The 24,976-nt window shown below is 45.3% G+C and overlaps 1 protein-coding gene across 3 annotated transcripts in view; it reads left to right on the forward strand.

Annotated features, from left to right (window-relative positions):
• The window catches only part of miga1 (mitoguardin 1), a 90,432-nt gene that overhangs the window by 49,858 nt on the left and 15,598 nt on the right, over positions 1–24,976 (forward strand). For all 3 annotated transcript variants that reach the window (XM_041207531.1, XM_041207533.1, XM_041207532.1), the window contains 3 exons: positions 17,147–17,268; positions 21,217–21,289; positions 22,515–22,601. In XM_041207531.1, the coding sequence (XP_041063465.1) occupies positions 17,147–17,268; positions 21,217–21,289; positions 22,515–22,601 (282 nt within the window). The remainder of the gene's footprint in view (positions 1–17,146; positions 17,269–21,216; positions 21,290–22,514; positions 22,602–24,976) is intronic.

Genomic DNA, 24,976 nt, shown 5'->3' on the forward strand with positions numbered 1-24,976 from the left:
ATGAAGAAAGACTTCCAGGACATCACAGCAGTCCATCAATCTCTTACCCAATGGGTTAGTAGGATCGTTGAGATACTGCCCCGGGAGTTTGGCTGTGGCTCTATGGAGTACGACCCTGCTGTTACCTCAGGATGACAGCATTCCTGCTGCCACTTTGTGCCAATCCTCCTGTGCCCGACTGTCAGCCAGGCAGCCCAGATTATTGCAGTCCAGGCTGAAACCCAGCCTTCTAGGCCCAGAGTTACTCAAGGTTGCCCCCCCACCGCAAGGCCATCAGCAGCTTTCCATCAGCCATGTTGCACCCAGGGAAAAAACCTCAGAGGAAGACTAGGAATAGATAAAGGCAGATGGAAGCCAGACACTTACAGACACAAGAGTAATTAACTTCTTGTTGCATTATGTCATCACTGAATTGATAAAATTGGTTTGGAATGTGCATTTTCTGGTGATTATTTTTGCATTGGAAAGAGTATGATGTGGTCAATGATGGAGGAAAGACAAGGAGTGTGGAAGTGTTGGTGATTGGGGACGTGTAGTTGAAGTTTTGTCTGTTGCTCACAAGTTATTTGATCACATAGCCTGGGAAGAAGGGGGCTGCCTCCATTGTAGCCTCCCTTCCTCTTGGTGCTCCTCCACTCCCTGTTTTACCTTCTCTTCCTCCGGATCCTTTTCCTCCTCTTCCTCGTATAGCTCCTTTTCATTTTCGCACCTGATTGGAGGTGGCAGGAGCTGTTCTCTCAGTATGGTGAAGCTGGGCAGCATACTGCCGCATATCTTGATATCTGCTCAGCTGAATTGTCTTCCAGAGTGGTCAGGGCAGCATTGCTTGAAGATGCTAATGGTGTGCTCCAGAATGTTCCTTGTGTGGCAGTATGGCCCTCACTCGCCCTTCTGTGCATGTGTGTGAGGTTTCCAAACCGGAGTCACCAGCCATGGAGTGAACGAGTGGATAATCTTTGAGGCCCAGTAACCAGTCTTTGATTTGTCATTGTGGTTCAAATACAATTGGCGCAGAGGACTGCTGCAGGATGAAAGAATCATTGACTACTGCCAGGATAATGGGCATTGACCTGTGCGATGAGCTGCCCGTTGTGACATACCAGCTGCACATCCCTTTCAGCACGTTCATATGTTCAATTCATGAAAATGGCCGAGTTCACACGAGGCACACGCAAGGCCATATGTGTGCGCTTGGTCACTGCTGCCCTGCAACACGGGGAAGACTGCAATCCATGCTCACGCTGCCTGCTTGCCTCTGGCAAGAGGGAGGGAGATAAAGCTGTCTCCATCTGTACAGAGGGCCTCAGCAAACACCCTTATTCAGTGCAGCAAACGACAAGATGTTATATCTCCAGCAGCCTGGGTGTTAGTTGCCAAGTTTCCTAAAAGTGACTTTGTACATTGTTGGCTGTGAAGTGATTTCGGATTTCTTGAGGTCAGTCTCTCTATCTGATGTCTTCGCATTAAATGCAAGGAGTATATAAATATTTACAGAGGGTGACGGCAGACTACAAAATTGTCAAAGAGGCCGATTTTCACTTGGGAAAATCGTCATTAAGCGGACCCTAAAATGGAGTCAGTAGACTAAGCAACCTGTTAACACAGCCGTTCACTCTCTGCACCTTTCACAGGGAATTAGAGCTTACCACACCCCCACCCCACAAACACTTGCCTATTCCAGGCAATAAGCCTCTTTTAATATTCCAAAATGGGGTCCTATGATGTGTACTGTACCTTATCAGTTGCCATTTTAAGAATTGAACCAGTCAAAGTGGATGTTCCGGTCAGTTCCACGAGTGACAGGGCCCCTGCCCCCCTCCAACTAATTCACCCCTCAAATGAGGCCCAGGTCTCAAAATGGCTTCTTTGCCTCATGCTCTGACGATTAGTTGGCTTCTGCCAGTTGGGCATCCAAATTTAAAAATGTTAATAAGGCTATAAAAATAGAAAATGACATGCTGGAGTTCACTAATTGAGAATAAAATTCAAAAGCAGAGAAGATGTGTTAAACTTGCATGGAACCTTGGTTAGACCACGCTTGGAGAACTGTGCACCGTTCTAATCTCCATTTTATGATAAGAATGTAGAGGCATTGGAGATGGTGCAAAAAAAGTAAGATTTGGTTGTTTGGTAGTACAGAACTGGAGTATTGCTGAAAAAAAGAGACATTCTATCAAAGCATTTTGTCTTACACTCATCAGGATCACTGGCAAGAAATTACCAACAGTAATGAGGGAACAACAATTTATACTGCGTGGGAAGACAGTGCTAATTGATTGGCAAGTGGACTCTGATTGGTGGAGGTGTTGCCATGGAGAATGCTGCTGTTAACTGTTCCATGCTGCATTCTCCATGGCAACGCATCCACCAATCAGTGTCTACTTGCCAACCAATCAGCACTCTCTTCTCGTGCAGTGTAAATTGTTATTCCCCCATTACTGTTGGTAATTTTTTGCAAGCTGTCTTGATGAGTGCAAGATGAAAAGCTTTGATAGCATGTCTCTTTTTTTCAGCAATACAGAAATAATATTTATTAGAGCGTCAGCAGTACCGAGAAGGCACAACTATCAGGAAAGACAGGCCGGGATGCTTTTTTCTGGGAAAGAGAAAGCTGAGGCCTTTAAAATGATGGAAATGCTTGATGTTTCTTTTTCAAGTGAGACCAGAACTAGGGGCCATAAATATAAGATAGTCACTAATAAATGAAATATGGAATTCAGGAGAAATTTCTTTACCCAGGGTGGCGAATAGCATAGATACAGTTAAAGGGAAGCTAGATAAGTACATGAAGGGGAAAGGTTTAGATCGACATGCTAATGGGATTAGATGAAGCACCCCGGGAGGAGGCTCACGTGGAGAATAAACACTGGTATAGATAAGCTGGGCCGAATGGCCCCTTCCAGTGTGGTAATGACTATGGGTCTATGAATATATTAGTATTTGCAAGGAGTTCCCATGTTTGTTCAACATAAGCAGGGGCTTTTTGGGTGTATGTCAGTATTTGTATAGAGGTTCCCAGGAGTGTGTCAGTATTTTCAGAGGACCTTTGGCTGTGTATCAGTATTTCCTGGAGATCTGTTGAAGTGTGGCTTTATTTACAGGAGATCCCTGAGTGTACGCCAGTTTTTTTTATAGGCACCTCTCCAGCTCTTCTCCACCTCTTACACACTGAGACAGGTGCACACACAGGCACGCAAGTGTGTGCCCACACACGTGGAAAATGGAAATTCCCTATATTGGCCGAAGAGACATGTTGCCAAAGCTTTTTGCCTTACAATTGTCAGGACAAATGGAAGAATGCCAAATTTCAAACAATCACAACAATTTATACTGCAGGAGAAAACGTTTTAAGGGGTATAGTAGGTATAGTAAAGGGTATAGGCTCCCCAAGCTCCCAGGTAATTCAACAAAGGTGCAAGGCTTAAATACTGCCAGGACGGTGGTGTAGTGTCAATGTCACCGGACCTGTAATCCAGAGGCCCAGGCTCGAGCACTGGGGACATGGATTCATATCCCACCAAGGCAGCTAGTGGGATTTAAACTCAATAAATAAAATCTGAAATTAAAAGCTATTCTTAGTAATGGGTGACCATGAAACTATTGTTGATTGTCGTAACAACCCACCTGGTTCATTAATATCCTTTTGGGAAGGAAATCTGCCATCCTTACCTGGTCTGGCCTGTATGTGATTCCAGACCCACAGCAATATAGTTGACTCTTAACTGCCCTCTGAAATGGTCAAGCAAGCCACTCAGCTCAAGGGAAATTAGGGATGGGCAACAAACGCTGGCCTTGCCAGTGAGGCCCACATCCCATGCTTTCCCATGGCAAAGCGTCAGCCAATCAGAGTTGACTTGCCAACCAATCAGTACCGTTTTCTCCTGTAGCATAAATTGCTGTAATTGTTTGAAATTTTGCATTCTTGAATTTCTCCTGATGAGTACAAGACAGCATTTCTCTCTTTTCAGCAATATTCAAGATCTGTATGACCAAGTGACCCCCCTCTCTCTCTCTCTATCATATATATACACCCACAAAAAGTCTGGAATTATAGTCATAACTGCATTAAAGTTGACCATCTGCTCTCCCATGGCCTGATCTGAGGTACGACTCTGGCAATTTCCATTAAGCAGTGGGCAAAGACCACCAGTCGGACTGCTGGGTATATGCAGAGTCCAGTGAGACAGAATCTTAGTGTATCTTAATCATACCCACTGTGACCAACAGCAGTAAAAATAATCACTGTACAGAGAGTGTTCCAGAGGACTAAACAAGGCAGGTTGAAAACTTGAAGCCAGTCTTTATAGAAAAATTCTGGAAATAAAGCATTGCTATCAGTGACTATGAATCCATCCAATTATCGCAAAAACTCAACTAGTTGACTAATATCCTTCAGGAAAGGAAATCCGCCATCCTTACCTGGTCTGGCCTATAAGAGACTCCAGTCCTACAACAAATGATGATGACCCTTAGCTTCCACTCAGAAGTGGCTGAGTAGGTCTCTCAGTTGAATCAAATGAGTAACTGGGGAAGGCAATAAATGCTGGCCATGCCAGCAACGCCCGCCTCCTAAAAATTAGTTTTTGATAAACAAGAATCAGATAACAAAAGTAGAATAGGCATTCCATGTCTATTTATGAAGCTGGACATAGTGCCCAGGAATCCCTGCTATCTGCTACAGATGACTACTGGCAGTTTGCTAAATTTATAATTGCAGCGCAGCGATAAACAGAAGGCTGTAAATCTCTCCACACACTCACAAAATGTTTTGACTGTCTAGTCCAAACATTCTGACGACTGTCCTGTACTGTTAACGTATGGGTCATTCTCCTAACTTTGCTGCCCTGTTCCACAATAACTTGTCTTGATGTCGTGACTTTAACCTAGTAAAGCTTCACAGCAGCGTTACCAGACAAAAATTGATGCCAAGCCTCGTAAGGAGATAATAGAACGGATGACCTGAAACTTAGTAACAGAGTTAGATTTTAAGGAGCACCTTAAAGGAGGGGAAAGGGAGGCAGAGAGGAAGAGAGGGGAAGGGATTCCAGAGCTGAGGGTCCCAGGCAGCTGAAGGCAGGGTCACCAGTGGTGGGGTGATTAAAATCAGGGGATGTGCAAGAGGCTAGAGTTAGAGGAGTACAGAGTTCCCAGAGGGGGGGGGAGGTGATTACATAGATAGGGAGGAATGAGGCCTTTTTGGGAGTGGAAAAGAAGGATGAGAATTTTTAAATTTATGTTTATTGGACTGAGTGCCTATGCAAGTCAGCAAGCACAGGGGTGATGGGCAAATGAGATTTTGTATGAGTTGATATATTCGCAGTAGAATTCTGGTGAGTTCAAGTTTACAGAGGGTGACAGCATTGGGAAGCATTGGAATCCTCAGGTCTAGAGACCCTGCTCACTGGTAGTTCATGATCCATGCAAGGCAAGCAAACCAGAAGGTGGCCATTGTCTCATACATTGAAGGACATTTGCATGACACAGGTTAATTGGCCTGGGGTTTCCACCTCTCTAGGGACCCTGTGTAAATATTAACACATGCCTAGGGATTTTCTGTAAATATTAACACACTCCTAGGGACCCCCCTGTAAATATTAACGCACTCCACACCCCCTGTAAATATTAACACACTCCTAGGAACCCCCTGTAAATATTAACACACTCCTAGGGGTCCTAGTAAGTATTAGCACACTCCTAGGGACTCCCTGTAAATATTAACACACTCCTAGGGGTCCTAGTAAGTATTAGCACACTCCTAGGGACTCCCTGTAAATATTAGCACACTCCTAGGGACTCCCTGTAAATATTAACTCACTCCTAGGGACCCCTGCAAACCTCTAAATATTACACACTCCAGGGAACCCCTTCTAAGTATCGACACACTCATAGACACCCTCTATACATTCCTCAGGCTGTGTCCTAGGCCCAACCATCTTCAGCTACTTCATCAATGACCTTCCTTCCACCATAAGATCAGAAGTGGGGATGTTCGCTGATGATTGCACAATGTTCAGCACCATTCGCAACTCCTCAGATACTGAAGCAGTCCATGTCCAAGTGCAGCAAGACCTAGACAATATCCAGGCTTGGGCTGACAACTGGCAAGTAACATTTTTGCCATACAAGTGCCAGGTAATAACCATCTCCAACAAGAAAGAACCTAACCATCGCCCCTTGACATTGAAAAGCATTACCTTCACTGAATCCCCCAGTATCAACATCCTGGGGGCTGTCATTGACCAGAAACTGAACTGGACTAGCCATATAAATACTGAGGCTACAAGAGCAGGTCAGAGGCTAGGAATCCTGCAATGAGTAACTCACCTCCTGACTCCCCAAAGCCTGTCCACCATCTACAAGGCACAAGTCAGGAGTGTGATGGAATACTCTCCACTTGCCTGGATGAGTGCACTCCAACAACACTCAAGAAGCTTGACACCGTCCAGGACAAAACAGCCCGCTTGATTGGCACCAAATCCACAAACATTCACTCCTTCCACTATTGACGCACAGTAACAGCAGTGTGTACCATCTACAAGATGCACTGCCGAAACTCACCGAGGCTCCTTAGACAGCACCTTCCAAACCCATGACCACTACCATCTAGAAGGACAAGGGCAGCAGATAGATGGGAACACCACCACCTAGAAGTTCCCCTCCAAGTCATTCACCATCCTGACTTGGAAATATATCACCGTTCCTTCACTGTCACTGGGTCAAGACCCTGGAATTCCCTCCCTAACAGCACTGTGGGTGTACCTACACCACTTGGACTGTAGCGGTCCAGGAAGGCAGCTCACCTTCTCAAGGGCAACTCAGGATGGACAATAAATGCTGGCCCAGCCAGTGAAGCCCACATACCTTGAATGAAGTAAAAAAATTAACACTGCCCTGGGAGCCCCGTATTAATATTTGCGCACTCCTGGGGACACCCATGCAAACATTGACACACTCTGTTTGTGAGCTGAATAAGGGGAATTATTTTGATGAGGATATCAGTTCATTGGCTGTACTTGGGTTTGCAAAAACCTGACCAAATATAATTGCTTTACTGTGAGAAACAGAATTCCTTGAGTGGCAGTGTTGTTTTACATAGTATATTTTGGTTGTACAATACAGTAACCAGAAACAGGTGACGGGATGTCAAGTTCAATTGAAATCTGATCCACGTACTCACTGAATATAGACACATCTGTCCAGATTTCAGAAGCTTAACGAAACACAGTGTATTTCAAAACCATGACTAATTTAAATGAGGCCCACAGGAAATATGCACCCAGTTTGATTTCAGTCAGTACATTGAAGACAATTCCAAAGATGGATCAAGACGATTGAGCTCATTTACATTTAATGGCCCAATCTCGGGCATCAGTAAGAGCCACAGGATTTCAAAGTGTGATCCCTGGAACCTCAAACTTGGCACACTCCAGAAGCCCTCCCCCCCCACCTCTAGATAGTGTCACATTCCTGGAGACCACCCCACCAGCCTTTTTTCTTCATTCTTTCCTGGGATGTGGGATTCGCTGGCAAGGCCAGCATTTGTTGCCAAATCCCTAATTGCCCTTGAACTGACTAGCTTGCTAAATCATTTCAGAGGGCAGCTAAGAGTCAACCACATTGCTGTGGGTCTGGAGTCACATGTACAGCAGACCAGGTAAGGATGGCAGATTTCCTCCCCTAAAGGGCATGAGGGAACCAGATGGGTTTTTACATCAATCGATGAAAGCTTCATGGCCACCATCACTGAGACTAGCTTTCAATTCTAGATTTTATTAATTGAATTTAAATTCCACCAGCTGCAGTGGTGGGATTTGAACCGGTGCCCCCAGAACATTCTTAGATTATTATTAGTCCAATGACGTTACCACCACAGCACACCCTCCCCAGACTAATTTGTGGAAATCAGATCCAAAGGAAGCCATTGCAGAAAACACCTTTTCATTAATACATGGCCATGATGGGCTAGCAAGTCGACAAATATGGAAGGCAGGAGAAAACCAATGGGAGTCAGTCAGAATGCAGTGAGCTCATAAATTTCCAGGAATCTTCCCTTGCCAATGCCTGAGGGTCCAGGGATCACTTTTGAAAGGTCTTATTGGACCTTAAGTGGAACAAGCACAAGGATCTCAATGCGCACTATCGTCTAAGTGTCTCCATCCCGTCTTCAGTGCGACGAGTTGAAATCCAACTGGGCGCACATTTCCTGTGGACCTCACTTAAATTATCCAAAGTTTCGAAACACACTGTGCTTCACTGAGCTTCTGAAATCAGGGCAGATGTGTCTGCATTTAGTACCAGAGGAAAGAAATACATGGGTCAACTTTCAGCTGAACCTGACATCCCATCACCTGCTTTTGGTTACTGCACTGTACAAAGAGGAAACAGTATCTGAAACAAAACTGCCACTCATGGAATTCTGCTGCTCCCAGTGGACCAATTATATTTGGTAGTCTACTTGCAAACCACAGTGCAGCCTCTAAAAAGAAAAAAAAACTTGCATTTATATAGAGCCTTTCACAGCCTTAGGATTTCCTAAAACACTTTACGACCAATGAAATACTTTTTAAAGTGTACTCACTGCTGTGTTGCTGGGAAGGCAGCAACTAATTTACACACAGCAAACTCCCACAAACAATAATGTGATAATGACAAATAATCTGTTTTGGTTGAGCGATAAATATTGACTATAGTATGATTGTGTTAAGACCCGTTAACATTTGAAGAGGAGACATGAACTCCCAGCAATTAGCCGACAAGACTAAGCCACTAGCTTCCACAATTTTAAACAAAAACAAACTTTATCGTATAAAAGATAAATTAGACAAAGCAAAGCACCACTAACTTAACACTATAGCTTATAGAGACTTATGCTATAAACTCAGTTCTACTTTTTACTTCCCCTAAGAGTTCCCTTATCCTATGAAATCTTGAAGGTTCACTCACTTTTCCTGGGACCAACACAAAGGTATGCCACAGCCCTCCAGAATTCATTTGAATTCTTCTCAGTGTTCCAGCTGTTCTCCAAGATAAGATTCTGTGGAGATTCTTCCTTTAGTTTTTTGGAAACGCGATCTTCCACCTTTTCTTTACAGGCCTCATGTCTATGGATGACTCTGTTCCTTGTTCAGGCTGCCAGCAAATACCCAATTGTCTTTCCAGAGCTTTCCAAGCTACTTCTGCTGAGCTTTGTGCCGCAAGGTTCTTTGAGGACTACTGTAGCTTTCTTCCACTAGCTGCAAGTTTGAGCAAATCTCTCAGCTGCTTTTCCCTCATAAAATCCAAACTGAGATTGAGCCCCTATCCACATTCCACATGGAGAATGATGAAGTTAGTATTTTCTCTGCTTGAAGGGTAGGCCTAACTGACTATCATCTCCTTTTGGGTACCTCAATCTGGTGAGATGCAGTCTTCACCAAAGCAAAGCTATAACTGTCTCAGTCTGTTCCCCAAATTGAACTGCTTGCTTCTGTCAGCAAACACACACACATAAATTAAACAAAGGAACCTTCTAACCAAGGCGAGTAACCACTAACTCTATGGCAACGTGGCGTGCTTTGGAATGGTTCCAACAGAAATGTAAACAAGTTTTTTTTACCTTCAACACAACTCTTTGATTCTATAACCCATATGAATAATTTATATTGCCAATGAAGTTCTACAAACCCCTCTTCCAGAATTGCTGGCCCTATGAAAGAATTCTCTTGTTTACAACCTGTCTTTACCTTCTTTTGATAAGGGAACCACATACATAATTTAATTTTTTTTAAAGTAAGTGTGAACCTTCTGGCTCCATTACAAGCGCATAGATGGTTCATTCATTGTTCAGGTTTCACACTTCTACATCTGACCTTGTAAGGTAAAGATAGGTTGGCTCTTAACTATAATTAACTCCAAGCGTGTTTATAGTGCATTCACTTGAGATGCCTTCCAGTTTCTTAACCAGATGGCCACGCTTATCTACAGTTAAAACTTTAATTTCTAAGACTAAAAGTTATATTCTAAAACAAATGAATTATGACCTAATAGGCAACAACCAGGATGCCAGAGAAACCTCTGCTGATCACCTTTGAAATAGTGCTTTGGGTCTTGTATGTCCACCTATAAGAGCTGATGGAGTCTTGGTATAATGCCTCATCCAAAATATGGTGCCTCCTCCGATAGTGCAGCAGTCCCTCACTACCGCACTAGGAGTGTCAGCCTGGGTTATTATACTCAAGTCTCTTCAGTGGGACTTGAGATCACAACCTCCTGATTCAAACGTGAGAGTTTGAACTGAAATCTTTTATCGAAATAGGACTGTCTATGGCCCACAAGTGAATTGACTGGTTCAGCTGGACACTGTGCTAGAGTTTCCAGTGAGAGATCCATGGTGGAAGGGGGCTGACCATTTTCCTATGCTCACTGACTTCCATTGGCTCTCAGATGGCTCAATTTTAAAATTCTCATCTTGTGTAAAAATCGCTGCTTGACCTGACCCCACTCTATCCTCTTTAACCTCCTCCAACCCTACACTCCTTTATGATCTCTGTATTTCCCCCAGTTCTGGCCTGTCGTGCATCCGCCACTTTCTTTACTATTAATAGCCATGCCTTGAGCTGCTGAGGCCCTAAGCTGTAAGCTCTGGAATTCCCTCCCTAAGCCTCGTTTAGTCATCTGTCCTAACGTCTCCTTCTTTGGCTTGGTGTCAATTTGTCTGATAATACTTCCATGAAGTAGCATGGGGTGTTTTATTACATTAAAGGTGCTTTATAAATGCAGACCGTTGTTGTTCATAAACTTTGAACATAAGGAATTAAATGTCAGGCAATCGCCAGAGTGTATGATGCGCCAAACAGCGTTGAGTCCAAAGCAAGGCATTGATGTGGAACATAAGATAACATTGGTATTAAACAGTAACTGTCAGAGATAGCAAATGTCCTATGGCAAAGGTGCGCTAATGCTGTTTTTGCTCTATGACAGAAAGGCCTTGTGTTTGTATAACTTGTGACCTCAAGTTGTCCCAAAAGGCTTTATAAGCAATGAAGTGATTTTTGAAGCATAGTCATTGTTGTAACAGAGAAAACCCAGCAGTCAATTTTTTCATAACAAGGTATCACAAACGGCTCTGTGATAGTGCTCTCCCCCAGGGTGAATTTGGAGGTAGGAAGGAGATTTAATCAGGTGGGATGGTGCTGGGTGGGGGACTCTGCCACCTTCCCGTCTCTACCCTGATTAAGTCTATGGCAGGAGGGCTTGCGGGTGGCCTACCTGCCCCGCCACCAGTTGAGGCCCTTAAGGGGCAACTAATGCCCAATTTAGGGCCTCTTCCCACAGTCAGAGGTGGGCAGGTGTGTTGCCACACGGAGAGCACAACAAACCTGTGCAGCACAGTGCGTGGGCGAAGAATCCGACATAGGGATGCCCTTGCTGCTGACCCCCTATACCCGCTTCCCAACCGCACCCCCCCCCCCCACCCCAGTTCTAGGCTCCCATCCTTTCCACATCCACTTTGTCAAGATCCCTCAGGATCTTATATAATTTAATAAGCCCCCTCTTACTCTTCTAAGCTACATTTTTAGGGGAAAAGTGTTAATTATGTTCTTGAACCAGGAATTTATTGAATCTTATAGCAGAGAAGGGGACCACTCAGCCCATTGTACCTGTGCCAACTCTTTGAAAGTCTGACCTGCCCTGCTCTTTCCCTATAGCCCTAGCCCTGCAGCTTTTATGGGTTCAAATAATTTTTCATTTATAGGTAACAAAACCTTCTGGGAGGGGGGGTTGGCGGTGGTATTAAAGGGCTGGCAGATCAGAGGCCAATGGTTCTTTTGCTCAGCAGCGCCACTGGGAAGACTGTGGTTGCTGCAGGAAATACACCCCCAGGAAACCCAGATCACGGAACAACCCAGGCCACAAGTAAGTGATGGTGGGGCAACCCTCATCCTGTGTGAAGCCCCTCCCACCATCACTTACTTGTGACCTGGGTTGTTCCGTGATCTGGGTTTCCTGGGGGTGTATTTCCTGCAGCAACCACAGCCTTCCCAGTGGCGCTGCTGAGCAAAAGAACCATTGGCCTCTGATCTGCCAGCCCTTTAATACCACCGCCTCTCTCCACCCCCCCCCCCCCCCCCCTCCCAGAAGGTTTTGTTACCTATAAATGAAAAATTATTTGAACCCATAAAAGCTACAGGGCTAGGGCTATAGGGAAAGAGCAGGGCAGGTCGGACTTTCAAAGAGTTGGCACAGGTACAATGGGCTGAGTGATCCCCTTCTCTGCTATAAGATTCAATAAATTCCTGGTTCAAGAACATAATTAACACTTTTCCCCTAAAAATGTAGCTTAGAAGAGTAAGAGGGGGCTTATTAAATTATATAAGATCCTGAGGGATCTTGACAAAGTGGATGTGGAAAGGATGGGAGCCTAGAACCAGGGGCCCCTGTTTAAGAATAACAGGGCGCACATTTAAGACAGAGCCAAGGAGAAATCTTTTCTCACAGAGGGTCGTACGTCTTTGGAACTCTCTTTCTCAAAAGGTCGTGGAAGCAGAGTCTTTTTGAACATTCTTAAGCCAGAGCTAGATAGATTCTTGATAAGCAAGGGGGTGAAGGGTTATCGGGGTTAGGTGGGAATGGAGAGTTGAGGTCACAATCAGGTCAGCCATGATCTTATTGAATAGCAGGGCAGGGCTCGAGGGGCCGAGTGGCTTACTCCTGCTCCTGATTCGTATGCTTGTGTGTATGTGAAAGGTGGCATTTTTAGGCAAAAGAGAAAGGAGAAGGCTGAAGGTGGTGACCTGATGGAGTTCTTTTAAAGTATTAGGGGACTCAAAAGGGTGGATGTCGAGGAGATTTTTAGATTGGTTTGATAGATCATATCCAGAGGTCATAAATATAAGATATTCGCCAACATATCCAATAGGGAACTCAGGAGAAGCTTCTTTATACCAGAACGGGATTAGAATGTGGAACTTTGTGCCACAAGGAGTTGTCGAGGTGAATTACTTGGAGGGATTTAAAGGGAAGCTAGGCGAGGGGAAGAGGAGAAAAAAAGGAGGAAAGAATAAAAGGATACGTTGGTGGGGTTAGATGAAGAGGGATGGGAACGTAGTAACATAAGAAATAGGAGCAGGAGTAGGCCTCTCGAGCCTGCTCACCATTCAATTCCATCATGGCTGAGCATCTACCTCAACGCCATTTTCCCACATTATCTCCATATCCCTTGATGACTTCACCATCTAGAAAAATGGATGAACTTGTGTGGAAAATAAGCGTCAACATCGAGCTGAAAGTTTATGTGTTGTAAATATTTCATCACCATGTCACCAACAACAAGCTTGCATTTAATGTGAAAAAGCTGCTTCACAGGAACACTATCAAAACACAATTTGACGCCCAGCCCCCTAAAGAGATATTGGGACAGATGACCCAAAGCTTAGTTGAAGAGATAGGTTTTAAGAAACAGCAAAGGAAGAGAGAGAGAGAGAGAGAGGTGGAGACATGACGAGTTTTAAGGAGAGAATCCCAGAGCTCAGGGCCACAGGAAGCTAAAGGCATGGCTGCCAATGAGGGAGCAATTAAAATCGCACCGCAGTTAAGACAGAGAATCTGGCTCTCAGTGATAAGCAGGCGAGGCGTCAGACATGCAACCCCGCACGTTCCAGCCATCACACTTAACTCTGTCCTCTGTTGCTCTTGCTGTCTGACTGGTAGCAGAAAGAGAAAATGGTGCTTTAACTTTTAAAATAAAAACATGCAAAGCTCTTTGGAGAGAATAAGCTGTCTCTGACAGCTGGCACTCTACAAACCTCCCTCATTTTATACTTAATAAAACGTAAATTAATCGCAGCTGGAATTGCTTTTCACAATAAGGTTCCTGTCCCGTAAAGCTGAAAGCTGACAGAAGAAAGTTACGTAATTGTAAATGGAAGTTTAAATAAACGAGTGGGCTGTTGCTTCCAATTAATCAATGACCCTGACAGAGCTTTCAAACAGTTCCTGTTATTACTGCAGAGAAATAAACCATTTTTAAAAAATCTGAGATAATCCAAATTGACGAAGAATCCTATTTGACAAATAAAGTTTCCACTGTTGTTATGATCTGGAACGCGCTGCCTGGAAGGACAGTGGAAGTCGATTCAGTAGTAACTTTCAAAAGGGAATTAGTAAAATACTTAAAAGAGGAAAAATTGCAGGCTTGTGGGGCAAAAAACAGGTGAGTGATTGAATAGATTTTTCAGAGACAAAATATGATATTGCCCCCTTTTATGTCTTGGGTAAATGAGTTCATTGGCCAACCGAACTCTAACTGTGCACCTTCCTATGTTCTCTTCAGCTGCTGCCTGCAATCGATAACAGGGAGAGGCTGATGTAAGAATAAACAATGATGGTTTATTGAGATATAGGGCAGAGCACCAGATCATACGTGCTCACTCAGAAACCTCCAGAAATAGACTTAAGAGTTCCCAGTTGCCCGCGCTGTACTGTGATTCGTCAGTGCTGTCACATGGTCTTCTTAACGCTTGCATTCTCTTAAAGGGACATGATATCTCACTTTACCACATCCCTCCCCCTTAACTTAAAAGCACAGCTAACAAGCTTAAAACACATTAACTTTTTACACAATAATTATTTACAAGTCAAGTCTCTCCTGAGGCTTTCTTTGACAGGTTGAGCATCGTAGCCCAACAACTCGGCTGGTGTTTCCGAGACCTCCTTTTCAGGGGACAGTTGTGCACTCAGTTCCTGAGTGGAAATTGGCAGGTTTGTCCCCCCCGAACCCCTCGAGTCCCACAGGCCCCACCGGTGCTTCCAAATCGTGTGACTTGTCCTCTACATGTGGCACAAACTCAAGATGAAGACTGCATTTCTTCTTGTGGGACTGGTGTGCTTTTGCGGCTCCACGAGTCGTCTAATTATTCGGCCGTTTACCGATACATCATAGGAGATGGGTCCAGTTACTGCACTCACCTCGCCTAACAGCCAATTAGGCCCATCTCCAAAGTTCTTCGCAAGGACCACATCTCCCACCGTGAAAGTTCTTTGGTGACCATGACTATCGTGTCTGGTCTTCTGCGCCTCTTGGCTTTTCTCCACCTTACCCTCTAAATTAGGCCGGATTAGGGCCAGAGTGCGGAGACGTCTCTTCATTAGTAGTTCTGCAGGGGGAATGCCGGTCAATGTGTGTAGTGTGGTCTAGAATGCGAACAAGAACCGGGACAATCTTGTGCCGATGGAATCCCCTTCCATCCCGGATTTAAAGGTTTGGACTGCCCGCTTGGCCATGCCGTTCGATGCTGGGTGGTAGGGTGAGGTTTTGATATGGGTAATGCCATTAGGGGTCGTGAGCCTGTGGAACTCCCCCCTCTGGTAAAAGTGGTCCCAAGGAGCTGCGGCAACCCATACACTGCAAAACCCTGCCGCAAACAGTCTATGGTGGTAGCCGATGTGTATGGCCAGACTTTCCAGACATCCATCCATTTGGAGTGATAGTCAATCAGTAAAAGGATCATTGTGCCCAAGAAAGGTGCCAAGTAATCGACGTGGAGGGACACCCATGGCCGCTTGGGCCATTCCCATGGTTGCAGTGGAGCTAAGGGGTTGGGGTGGGGGTGGAACTTTTGCACCTGTTGGCTTTGAGGACGGCTTTTGACCAGGGTTTCTATATCCAAGTCCCTGCCTGGCCACCACAAATAGCTGCGTGTGAGCATCTTCATTCTACTAATGGCTGGGTGAGCGTTGTGTAGCTCAGCTAATAATGGCCTTCGGTCCCTCGGGGACATGATAACCCTTGCTCCCCAGAGTAATTTGCCATCCTGGCAGGAGAGTTCATATTTGCGATCAGGATAGGGCTTCATTGCCTCGGATTTAGATCCACCTGACCAACCATTCAAGACCTGCCCCCAGACATTAGACAATAGTGGGTCCCGGCTTGTCCACTCACGGATTTGTCTGGCCTGAACAGGGGAGGAATCCAGAAAATTTAGCACTAAGACCAGTTCCTGGGGAATCGGAGCCTCCCTGTTATTAGCTGGCAGGGGAATGCGGCTTAGTGTGTCGGCATGTGCGATTTGAGTTCCCGAATGGTGAGCAGAAGTCTATTCGTAGGCGGCTAATATTAGTGCCCATCTCTGGATGTGAGCTGGTGAGTTAGGTGGTATCGCTTTGTCTTCTCCAAATAATCCCAGTAGGGGCTTGTGGTCAGCTATAATGTGGAAATGGCGACCATGGAGATATTGATAAAACTTCCAGACCCCAAGTACAATAGATAAGCCGTCCTTTTCAAACTGGGAATATCATCGCTCTGTGACACTGGGTGTGTGAGATGCATAACCAATGGGTTGTTCAGGGCCATCCACCATCTGATGTGAAATGACAGCCCCTATTCCATAAGGGGACACATCACGTGTTAAAATAAATTCCTTCTTGGGGTCAAAGTGGACCAACAAGGCCGACGATCTTAACAATCATTTCACTTTCACACCCTCCGACCCCCGGACAGAGGAAGGCACATATTTGTGTAGTGAATGGAAACTCCAGATCCATTCACAAGAGGTGAGCAATGGAAAAATCTCAACTAAGGTGTCTGAATGTTTCAAGAGTTCCTTGAAGTATTGTTTCATTTTGTCACAGAGTTGAATGATACTGCATTTGACTGAAAGAAAGACTTGCATTTATATAGCACCTTTCACAGCCTCAGGACATCCCAGAGCATTTTAAAGTGCCTTTTGAAGTGAAGTTGTAATGTAGGAAATAAAGGAGCTAATTCGTGCACAGCAAGTTCCCATAAACAACAATATGAAAAGAACCAGGTAACCTGGTTTAGTGATGTTGGTTGAAGGATAAATATATTGGCCAAAACACTGGGATAAATCTCCTCATTTTCAAATGATACCATGGGATTTTTCACATCTCTTGAGAGGTTTAATGTCTCGTGTGACAGTGGAGCACTCCCTCGGTACTACACTGAGGTGACAGTCTAGATTTTATGCTCAAAGTCTGAGGAGTAGGACTGTGAACTCACAACCCCCTGACCCAGCAGTGACAGAGTTTCCAACACAGCCTTGGACGACACTTAACCTACTCCTCTTAGTTCCTAGTTGTGGTTTGTACCAAGAGAAGTTAAAAAAGAATCTGACGGTTTATCTTTTTATCCCTATGCTCCCAACAGCTCACAGAACACAGAGACCATCGAGGCAGCGCTTATGGCCTGGGATCGTGGTGTCATCTGCCACTTTATGAAGAAGCGATGCATTTGGCAGAAGACGGGAAAGTATTTTGCCGGGTACTAAGGTAAGTCAATCTCTAACGCTGGTTAATCTTCAGAGATAGTAACCCCCAAAAACAGGTGTGTAGGTTGTGATGCACAATTAACCCAGGCACATTGATTGATGCAGGTAGCACACTAACTTGGTGCTGTCTGCTCAGTAGAACGATTGCTGCACGCAGCCAGTACTAACCACACTGTTCATTGGCTGTACGATCAACAGGGGGTCCAAAATCGTAATGCCTAGCAGCACGTCGTGATAGCCTGCGCCTCTTGAAGGGGAGGTTCGCTGTGGCTGGAGCAGGTGCTGGCAGTTGTGCCAGGGCGTCTCTGAAGGAGCGGCAGGGACCCTGTGGAGCAGGAACCTGCGGTCATCTCTCAGGAAGGCAGAATTCCACCTGTGCCCTTGCTGTTGCCCGACAGCCAGTCAGGCCAGTCCGCTGCCACCAGAGCTGAGGGGGCACCCTCAAGGCCCAGAGCTGCACGAGGTCATCCTGCGAGGCCACCTGCAGCCTCCACCAATGAAAATCAGCCGCCCTCCACCATTGAAAATCAGCCGCCTTCCACTAGCCGTGCCGCAGCCACTGGGGTAGCGATGTGCAGGGGCCCTCCGACAGGCAGGGGCACATGGAAGACCTGTCCCAAGGGAAAGCACAGAGCGATTCGTTGGTGTTTGTATGCAGCGTGGCCTGGTCTCATTTGTAAATTTGGTACGAAAATGCTTATTTTACAACAGCTGCTTTTATTTCGCTTTGTAACTAAAACGGCAGCAAGTCAGAGTCCGAGGAAAGAAAAGCGGCAGAATTTTGCTAAGAGCCTGCGGAGGCGGGACCGGGAGGGGGTCCATTTCGGATCTGGAAAGGTCGTTGGCAGGTCGGCACGTTCCCGCCTTTTCGCAGTCTTGCTGGAGGCTGGCGAGCAACAGACGTTGCCTGGCACTGGTGGGCAAACTTATTACTGACAGTTAGTTAAATGGCCATTTGGGTCCAGGTTGGGGATGTCACCAGGATCTTACCAGCGGTGGGTGGGCCCCACGCTGAAAGCAAAGCCCTGCAGGTTGTGGGAGGTAACCCCCCTGGCAGCAGGCCAGGGGGGCCAACGAGGCCATTTTTATTTACCACCGCAACCCCCCCCCCCCCCCGCCTTCTCTCCTGAAGCTGCTCCCACAGGGCCGCATGCCACCTTGTGGGCAGGGTCTCCCTTTGCAATGATGGCCTGGTAGCCGTGGCCACAAGTGATTCTAATAATTTCATACATCTTCAGGGGTCACCTCCAACCTGAGGCGCCCTTGTATTTTCCTACCTACTGCAGCAGCGCCCACCTCTGCCGCTGGTTCTGCCCGCAGGACATCGCTGCGAGGCCTCCCATTGCCCCAGCTGGGTGCCTGGTCCACCCAATGCCCTTCGTTCAACGGGCTGCTGGCAGAGGCCTCATAATTGACCGCCTCCCATAAGGTCACGCAAGTGGATGGCCAGGCTTCATCAGCAGGGTTAGGACCTGCTTTTGGCCCTGAGTTCAGAAAACCTTCAAAGTTAGTAAGATTCCACATAAGGCATGTAAGAGCGTTGTTAAATGGGGAGTTTGAGTTGTGGAGACTGGTATCGTGCTCTCCCCATATAGCCCAGGCAGAAAGGGGCTGTCTCAGTTGGGGCCTCCCTTCATCTTCCTCTTGCTGCTTCTCCTCCCTCTTCCAGCAGCTTGTCCTGCTCTGTGTGGCCTCTGCTCATTCTCCTAGTCATGCTATATTCTAAGCATGAAACCTACTAGGGCACCCATATTTGGGAGAAGCTGGTTTGTGCAGAAACCTTAAAGTCAGGAGAAAGTCCTTCAGTAATTCCAAAGCCACTACCCATTGACTTGAAATAATCAGGAAAGCACCAAACACTTGTAAAAGCCAGTAGAACTCAACCAGTAAGTAATCATGAAGACTGGGTGTGGTAGGGATGGAGGCTAGTGTTAGTCTAGTGGAATAGAATGTGTTAAGCGAGTTCTTGGTTGGATTTGAGGGATTGTAGCTGAGAAGGGGAATGGAATCAAAGGTTAGGGTTTAATTTCTGTTCGTGGCTAGATTCGATCTTGGGCTGATTGTTTCCTAACAGGTTCTGATAAAGCATTTTATCATAGGAGCTTAGGAATAGGAGGAGGCCTTTCAGCCCCTTTAGCCTGGTCTGCCATTCAGTGGCCAATCTGTAACCTAACTCCATACCCCCACCATTGCCCCATATCCCTTAATACCTTTGGTTACCAGAAACCTACTAATCTCAGATGTAAAAATTAACAAATTGATCAATTATTGTTTAGGAAAGAACATTCCAAACTTTTAGCACCCTTCGTGTGTACAAATATTTCATAAGTTTATTCTTGAAAGGCCAGACCCTAAAGTTAGGCCATGTACCCAAGTCCTTGACTTTCTAACCAGCAGAAATACTCTATCCGTTCTCCTTAACATGGTGAAAATTTAAATCAAATCACACTTTGATCTTCTACATTTCAGGGAATTTGTAATTTAGCCATTGGAGTCCAGGTATCATCCTGATAAATCCAAATTGCATTCCCTCTAAGACCAATATATCCTACCAAAGGGGTTGTACTCACATAGTACTCCAGGTGTGTTCTAACCTAGCATGGATAGAAGATTGGCTGTCTAGCAGGAGGCAGAGAGTGGGGATAAGGGGGTCCTTCTCAGGATGGCGGCCGGTGACTAGAGGAGTTCCACAGGGGTCAGTGTTGGGACCACAACTTTTCACTTTATACATTAATGATCTAGATGAAGGAACTGAGGGCATCCTGGCTAAGTTTGCAGTTGATACAAAGATAGGTGGAGGGACAGGTAGTATTGAGGAAGCTGGGAGGCTGCAGAAGGATTTAGACAGGTTAGGAGAATGGGCAAAGAAGTGGCAGATGGAATACAACGTCGGGAAGTGTGAGGTCATGCACTTTGATAGGAAGAATAGAGGCATAGACTATTTTCTAAATGGGGAGAGAATTCAGAAATCTGGAGTGCAAAGGGACTTGGGAGTCCTAGTCCAGGATTCTCTTAAGGTTAACTTGCAGATTGAGTCGGTAGTTAGGAATGCAAATGCAATGTTGGCATTTATTTCGAGAGGTCCCAAATATAAAAGCAGGGATGTGCTGCTGAGGCTTTATAAGGCTCTGGTCAGACCACATATAGAATATTGTGAGCAATTTTGGGCCCCGTATCTCAGGAAGGATGTGCTGGCCCTGGAGAGGGTCCAGAGGAGGTTCACGAGAACGATCCCAGGAATGAAAGGCTTAACATATGAGGAACGTTTGAGGACTCTGGGTCTATACTCGGTGGAGTTTAGAAGGATGAGGGGGGTATCTGATTGAAACTTACAGAATACTGAAAGCCCTGGATAGAGTGGACGGGGGAAGATGTTTCCATTAGTAGGAGAGACTAGGACCCGAGGGCACAGCTTCAGAGTAAAGGGAAGACCTTTTAGAACAGAGAAGAGGAGAAACTTCTTTAGCCAGAGAGTGGTGAATCTATGGAATTCATTGCCACAGAAGATTGTGGAGGCCAGGTGATTGAGTGTATTTAAGACTGAGATAGATAGGTTCTTGATTGGTAAGGGGATCAAAGTTTACGGGGAGAAGGCGAGAGAATGGGTTTGAGAAACTTATCAGCCATGAATGAATGGCAGAGCAGACTCGATGGGCCGAATGGCCTAATTTCTGCTCCAATGTCTTATGGTCTAACCAGGGCTTTGTATAGCTATATAAAGCATGATTTAATAGACATTTGTATTAATAGTCCTGTAACACAATCTTTTTTTTTAATCTTTACTGAAGTCAATGGCTCTGTTATATTATTTCCACTATGTCCTGACTAATCTGCAATACAAGTGTCCAGTGGCTAGCGGATGGCCTCAAATGGACAAGTGTTCTTAATGATCTTGGACGAAGATTATGAGTTCTTAGTATTTGCTTTCATCTTACGTTTTGTCCAAAAGGACCGAGTTGCTGGAATGTGTTGGGGACATTGATTTTCTGGCCAAGGTACACTGCGTGCGTCAAGCCTTCAAGGTAACATCATCAGAACTCAACTATCAATTCATACCTGAGGATGAGTATCTTTCCAAATCATGTTTATAAATCACCGGTTAGGCCTCAGTTAGGGTATTGCGTCTAATTCTGCACACCACAATGTAGGAAGAATGCTAATGCCTCGGAGAGGGTGCAGGATGTTTGCTGGAATGGTACCAAGGATGAGGAACTTCAGTTATATTGGGGGACTAAAGATGGGATTGTTCTTCTTAGCACCGAGAAGGGGAGATTTAATAGAGATGTTCAAAATTTTGAGGTGTTTCGATGGAGTAGATGTGAGAAACTGTTTCACTGGAAGGGGGGTTGGTAAAAGCAAAATACTGCGGATGCTGAAAATCTGAGACAAAAACCAGAAAGTGCTGAAAAAGCTCAGCAGGCCTAGCAGCATCTGTAGAGAGAGAGAGAAACAGAGTCCAAATGACCCTTCTGCAGGGCTAAAGAGAAGTAGAAATGTGATGAAATTTATACTGTTTAAGGGGTGGAGCAGGTGAAGGTGGATAGAAGACCAGGATCGGTAACTGTGTACCTACACCACAGGGATTGCAGTGGTTCAAGAAGGCAGCTCACCACCACCACCTCAAGGGTAACTAGGGATGGGCAACAAATGCTGGCCCAGCCAGTGATGCCCACATCCCGTGAATGAATAAAAAAAACTAGAAGGTGCAGATTTGAGAGTAATTGGCAAAAAAAAAATGCAGAGAGATGAGGAGAATTTTTTTAATGCGGTGAGCTATAATTTCCTAATGGCCTCCTTCTCTGGTTTAAGATTCTCAGGCTGGGTTATTACAAGGCCCCAGGGAGAGTGCTGGGAGCAGGGCAGCGGTTGGGGTGAGGAGGGGGGTGGCTGGTGAAGTAAAATCAGGTGGGATGGCAGCAGATGGTGTACCCATCGCCTTCCTGCCATCGCTGTCATTTTACCAGCTGTGGGTAAGGTGGCAGGCAGCCCCCATACCCTTGAGCCAATTGAGGACCACTTCAGGGCCCATTCCCGCTACTACTGGTATCTTACCAGTGGCACATGGGCACTTTTCCATGTGGGGAGACCGCCCGGAGTGATTTGGAGGCTGCAGTACTAACACTGAGCTGAACTCAAAGAGAACAGGGAGCCTAACGTCGCAGTGCTGCAGTAACACCATCGCTCAGAAATTGAAGTTTGAAACATACGTCTTGTCGTTATTTCACACTAATTTCTCTACCTTTACAGGTAATTCTTTCTGACGTAACAAATAGAAGATTTTTTGCCGAGGTGGGAAGGAAGATTTTGTCTGCAATTATGATGAAAGCACACAAGGTATGGGTTCTAACTGATTTGTGTAGCATTGCGAGTCTGTTTCATGGTCATTGTCATCGCTTGTCATATTAAAATGAATTAAAATGAATTTATAACTTGACAACTGTATTCATGTGAGAATGATTTTCTTCGGTGTTTATATCAGAGATTTTGGTGCATAGTAGAACTTCAATTATTCACGTTCCCATTATCCAAACTATTCCATTAACCATACTTTTCCATCTTCTGGAATACATCACCCATGCTCCCATTTTCCACACTTTTCCATCTTCAACAATCCCAACATCTATGCTGATCCATCATTGAACTCTCATTATCCACACTACCACTACCCACCATCATCCATTATCTGCATTGCCACTATCTATACACCCATTGTCCACATTAACAAGATCCAAATTCTCCAACAAACCATGGTCTTCAATTGTCTGTACTCCTATAATCAGCACCCTTCCATTATATGTGCTCCTAATATTCGCAAAAGCTCTATTGTCACCCCCATTTTCCAAGCTTCCAGTCTCCACAGCTCTATTATCATCACTCCTGCTATCCATGTTCCCATTATCCATGTCTATCCTTTCTGATTATCTGTGCTGTTACTATCTGACTCACCCTTTTCCATCATCTGCGCTCTCCCATTTAATCCTGTCCCAGTATCTGCATTTCCATTCCCAGTGTGTATGCTCTCCCATTAGCCACATTCCATGATTCTCACTAATAATATCCTACTCCTTTATTATCATTCCCATAATCCACGCTCCCATTATTCTCACCCCCCTTTACATAACCTATTATTCTTATGCTGTTATCCATGCTTCTGATATCCATTATTCGCTACCGCTTTCAAAGCACTCCCGTTATGTGTTCATCCATATCCCATGTTCCACTGGTGGCTGAAATGTCAAACAAGCCGACTGTTTTGTTCTGGGTAGCACCAAGCTTCTTGAGTGTTGCACCTATCTAGGCAAGTTGAGAATATTCCATCACAGCCTGAGTTGTGCCGTGTGGGTGATGTACCGGTAGAACAAGGGCAATTGCAGACTGCAGAAATAATCCATTGGTATAAATCAAGGTCTTTCCTATGTTCCATCTCGTTGACACAAACACTCCTTTCAAGTGAAGCAGCATTTCCCCCAACTTAGTCTACTGCATTCGTTGCTCCCAATGTGGTCTCCTCTACATTGGAGAGACCAAACGTAAAATGGGTGACCGCTTTGCAGAACACCTGCGGTCTGTCCGCAAGAATGACCCAAACCTCCCTGTCGCTTGCCATTTTAACACTCCACCCTGCTCTCTTGCCCACATGTCTGTCCTTGGCTTGCTGCATTGTTCCAGTGAAGCCCAACGTAAACTGGAGGAACAACACCTCATCTTCCAACTAGGGACTTTACAGCCTTCCGGACTGAATATTGAATTCAACGACTTTAGGTTGTGAGCTCCCTCCCCCATCCCCACCCCCTTTCTGTTTCCCCCTTCCTTTTTTTTCCAATAAATTATAAAGATTTTCCTTTTCCCACCTATTTCCATTATATATAAAAAAAACCCACTAGAGCTATACCTTGAGTGCCCTACCATCCATTATTAATTAGCACATTCGTTTAGATAATATCACCAACTTTAACTTTTACACCTATGTGTTCTATTGTACTATTGTCGTTGACATCTTTTGATGATCTTCTATCACTGCTTGTTTGTCCCTACAACCACACCCCCACTCTCTCTCTCTCTATCTCTCCGCCCCCCCACACACACACCTTAAACCAGCTTATATTTCAACTCTTTCTTGGACTCAAACTCAAGTTCTGTCGAAGGGTCATGAGGACTCAAAACGTCAACTCTTTTCTTCTCCGCCGATGCTGCCAGACCTGCTGAGTTTTTCCAGGTAATTCTGTTTTTGTTTTGGATTTCCAGCATCTGCAGTTTTTTTGTTTTTATCTCAATTTTATAATCCTCATCCTTGTTTTCAAATTCCTCCATGGTCTCACCCTCCCTTGCCCTGTAAGCTCCTTCAGCCCTAGAGGCCTTTGAGATCTCTGCAGTCTTCCATTTCTGTCCACTTGCGCAAACCTGATCTTAATTACCCCACTATTGGCAGCGTGCTTTCAGCTGCCTGGGCCCTAAGCTCCAGAATTCCCTCCCTAAACCTCACCCCCTCTCTACCTCTTTTAAGATGCTAATTAAAACCTACCTCTTTGGTCTAGCCTTTGGTCACCTGTCCAAATACCTCCTCATGTGGCTGGGTGTCAAAAATTTCTTTATTGATATTGCTCTTGTTAAGTGCCTGGAGACACTTTGCCACATCAAAGGTGCTACATAAATGAAAGTTGTTGCTATCTAAAACTGAACATCTGACAGTGCAGCACTCCCTCAGTACT

The sequence above is a fragment of the Carcharodon carcharias genome, chromosome 16, assembly GCF_017639515.1.
Source record: "Carcharodon carcharias isolate sCarCar2 chromosome 16, sCarCar2.pri, whole genome shotgun sequence".
Lineage (NCBI taxonomy): Eukaryota > Metazoa > Chordata > Chondrichthyes > Lamniformes > Lamnidae > Carcharodon > Carcharodon carcharias.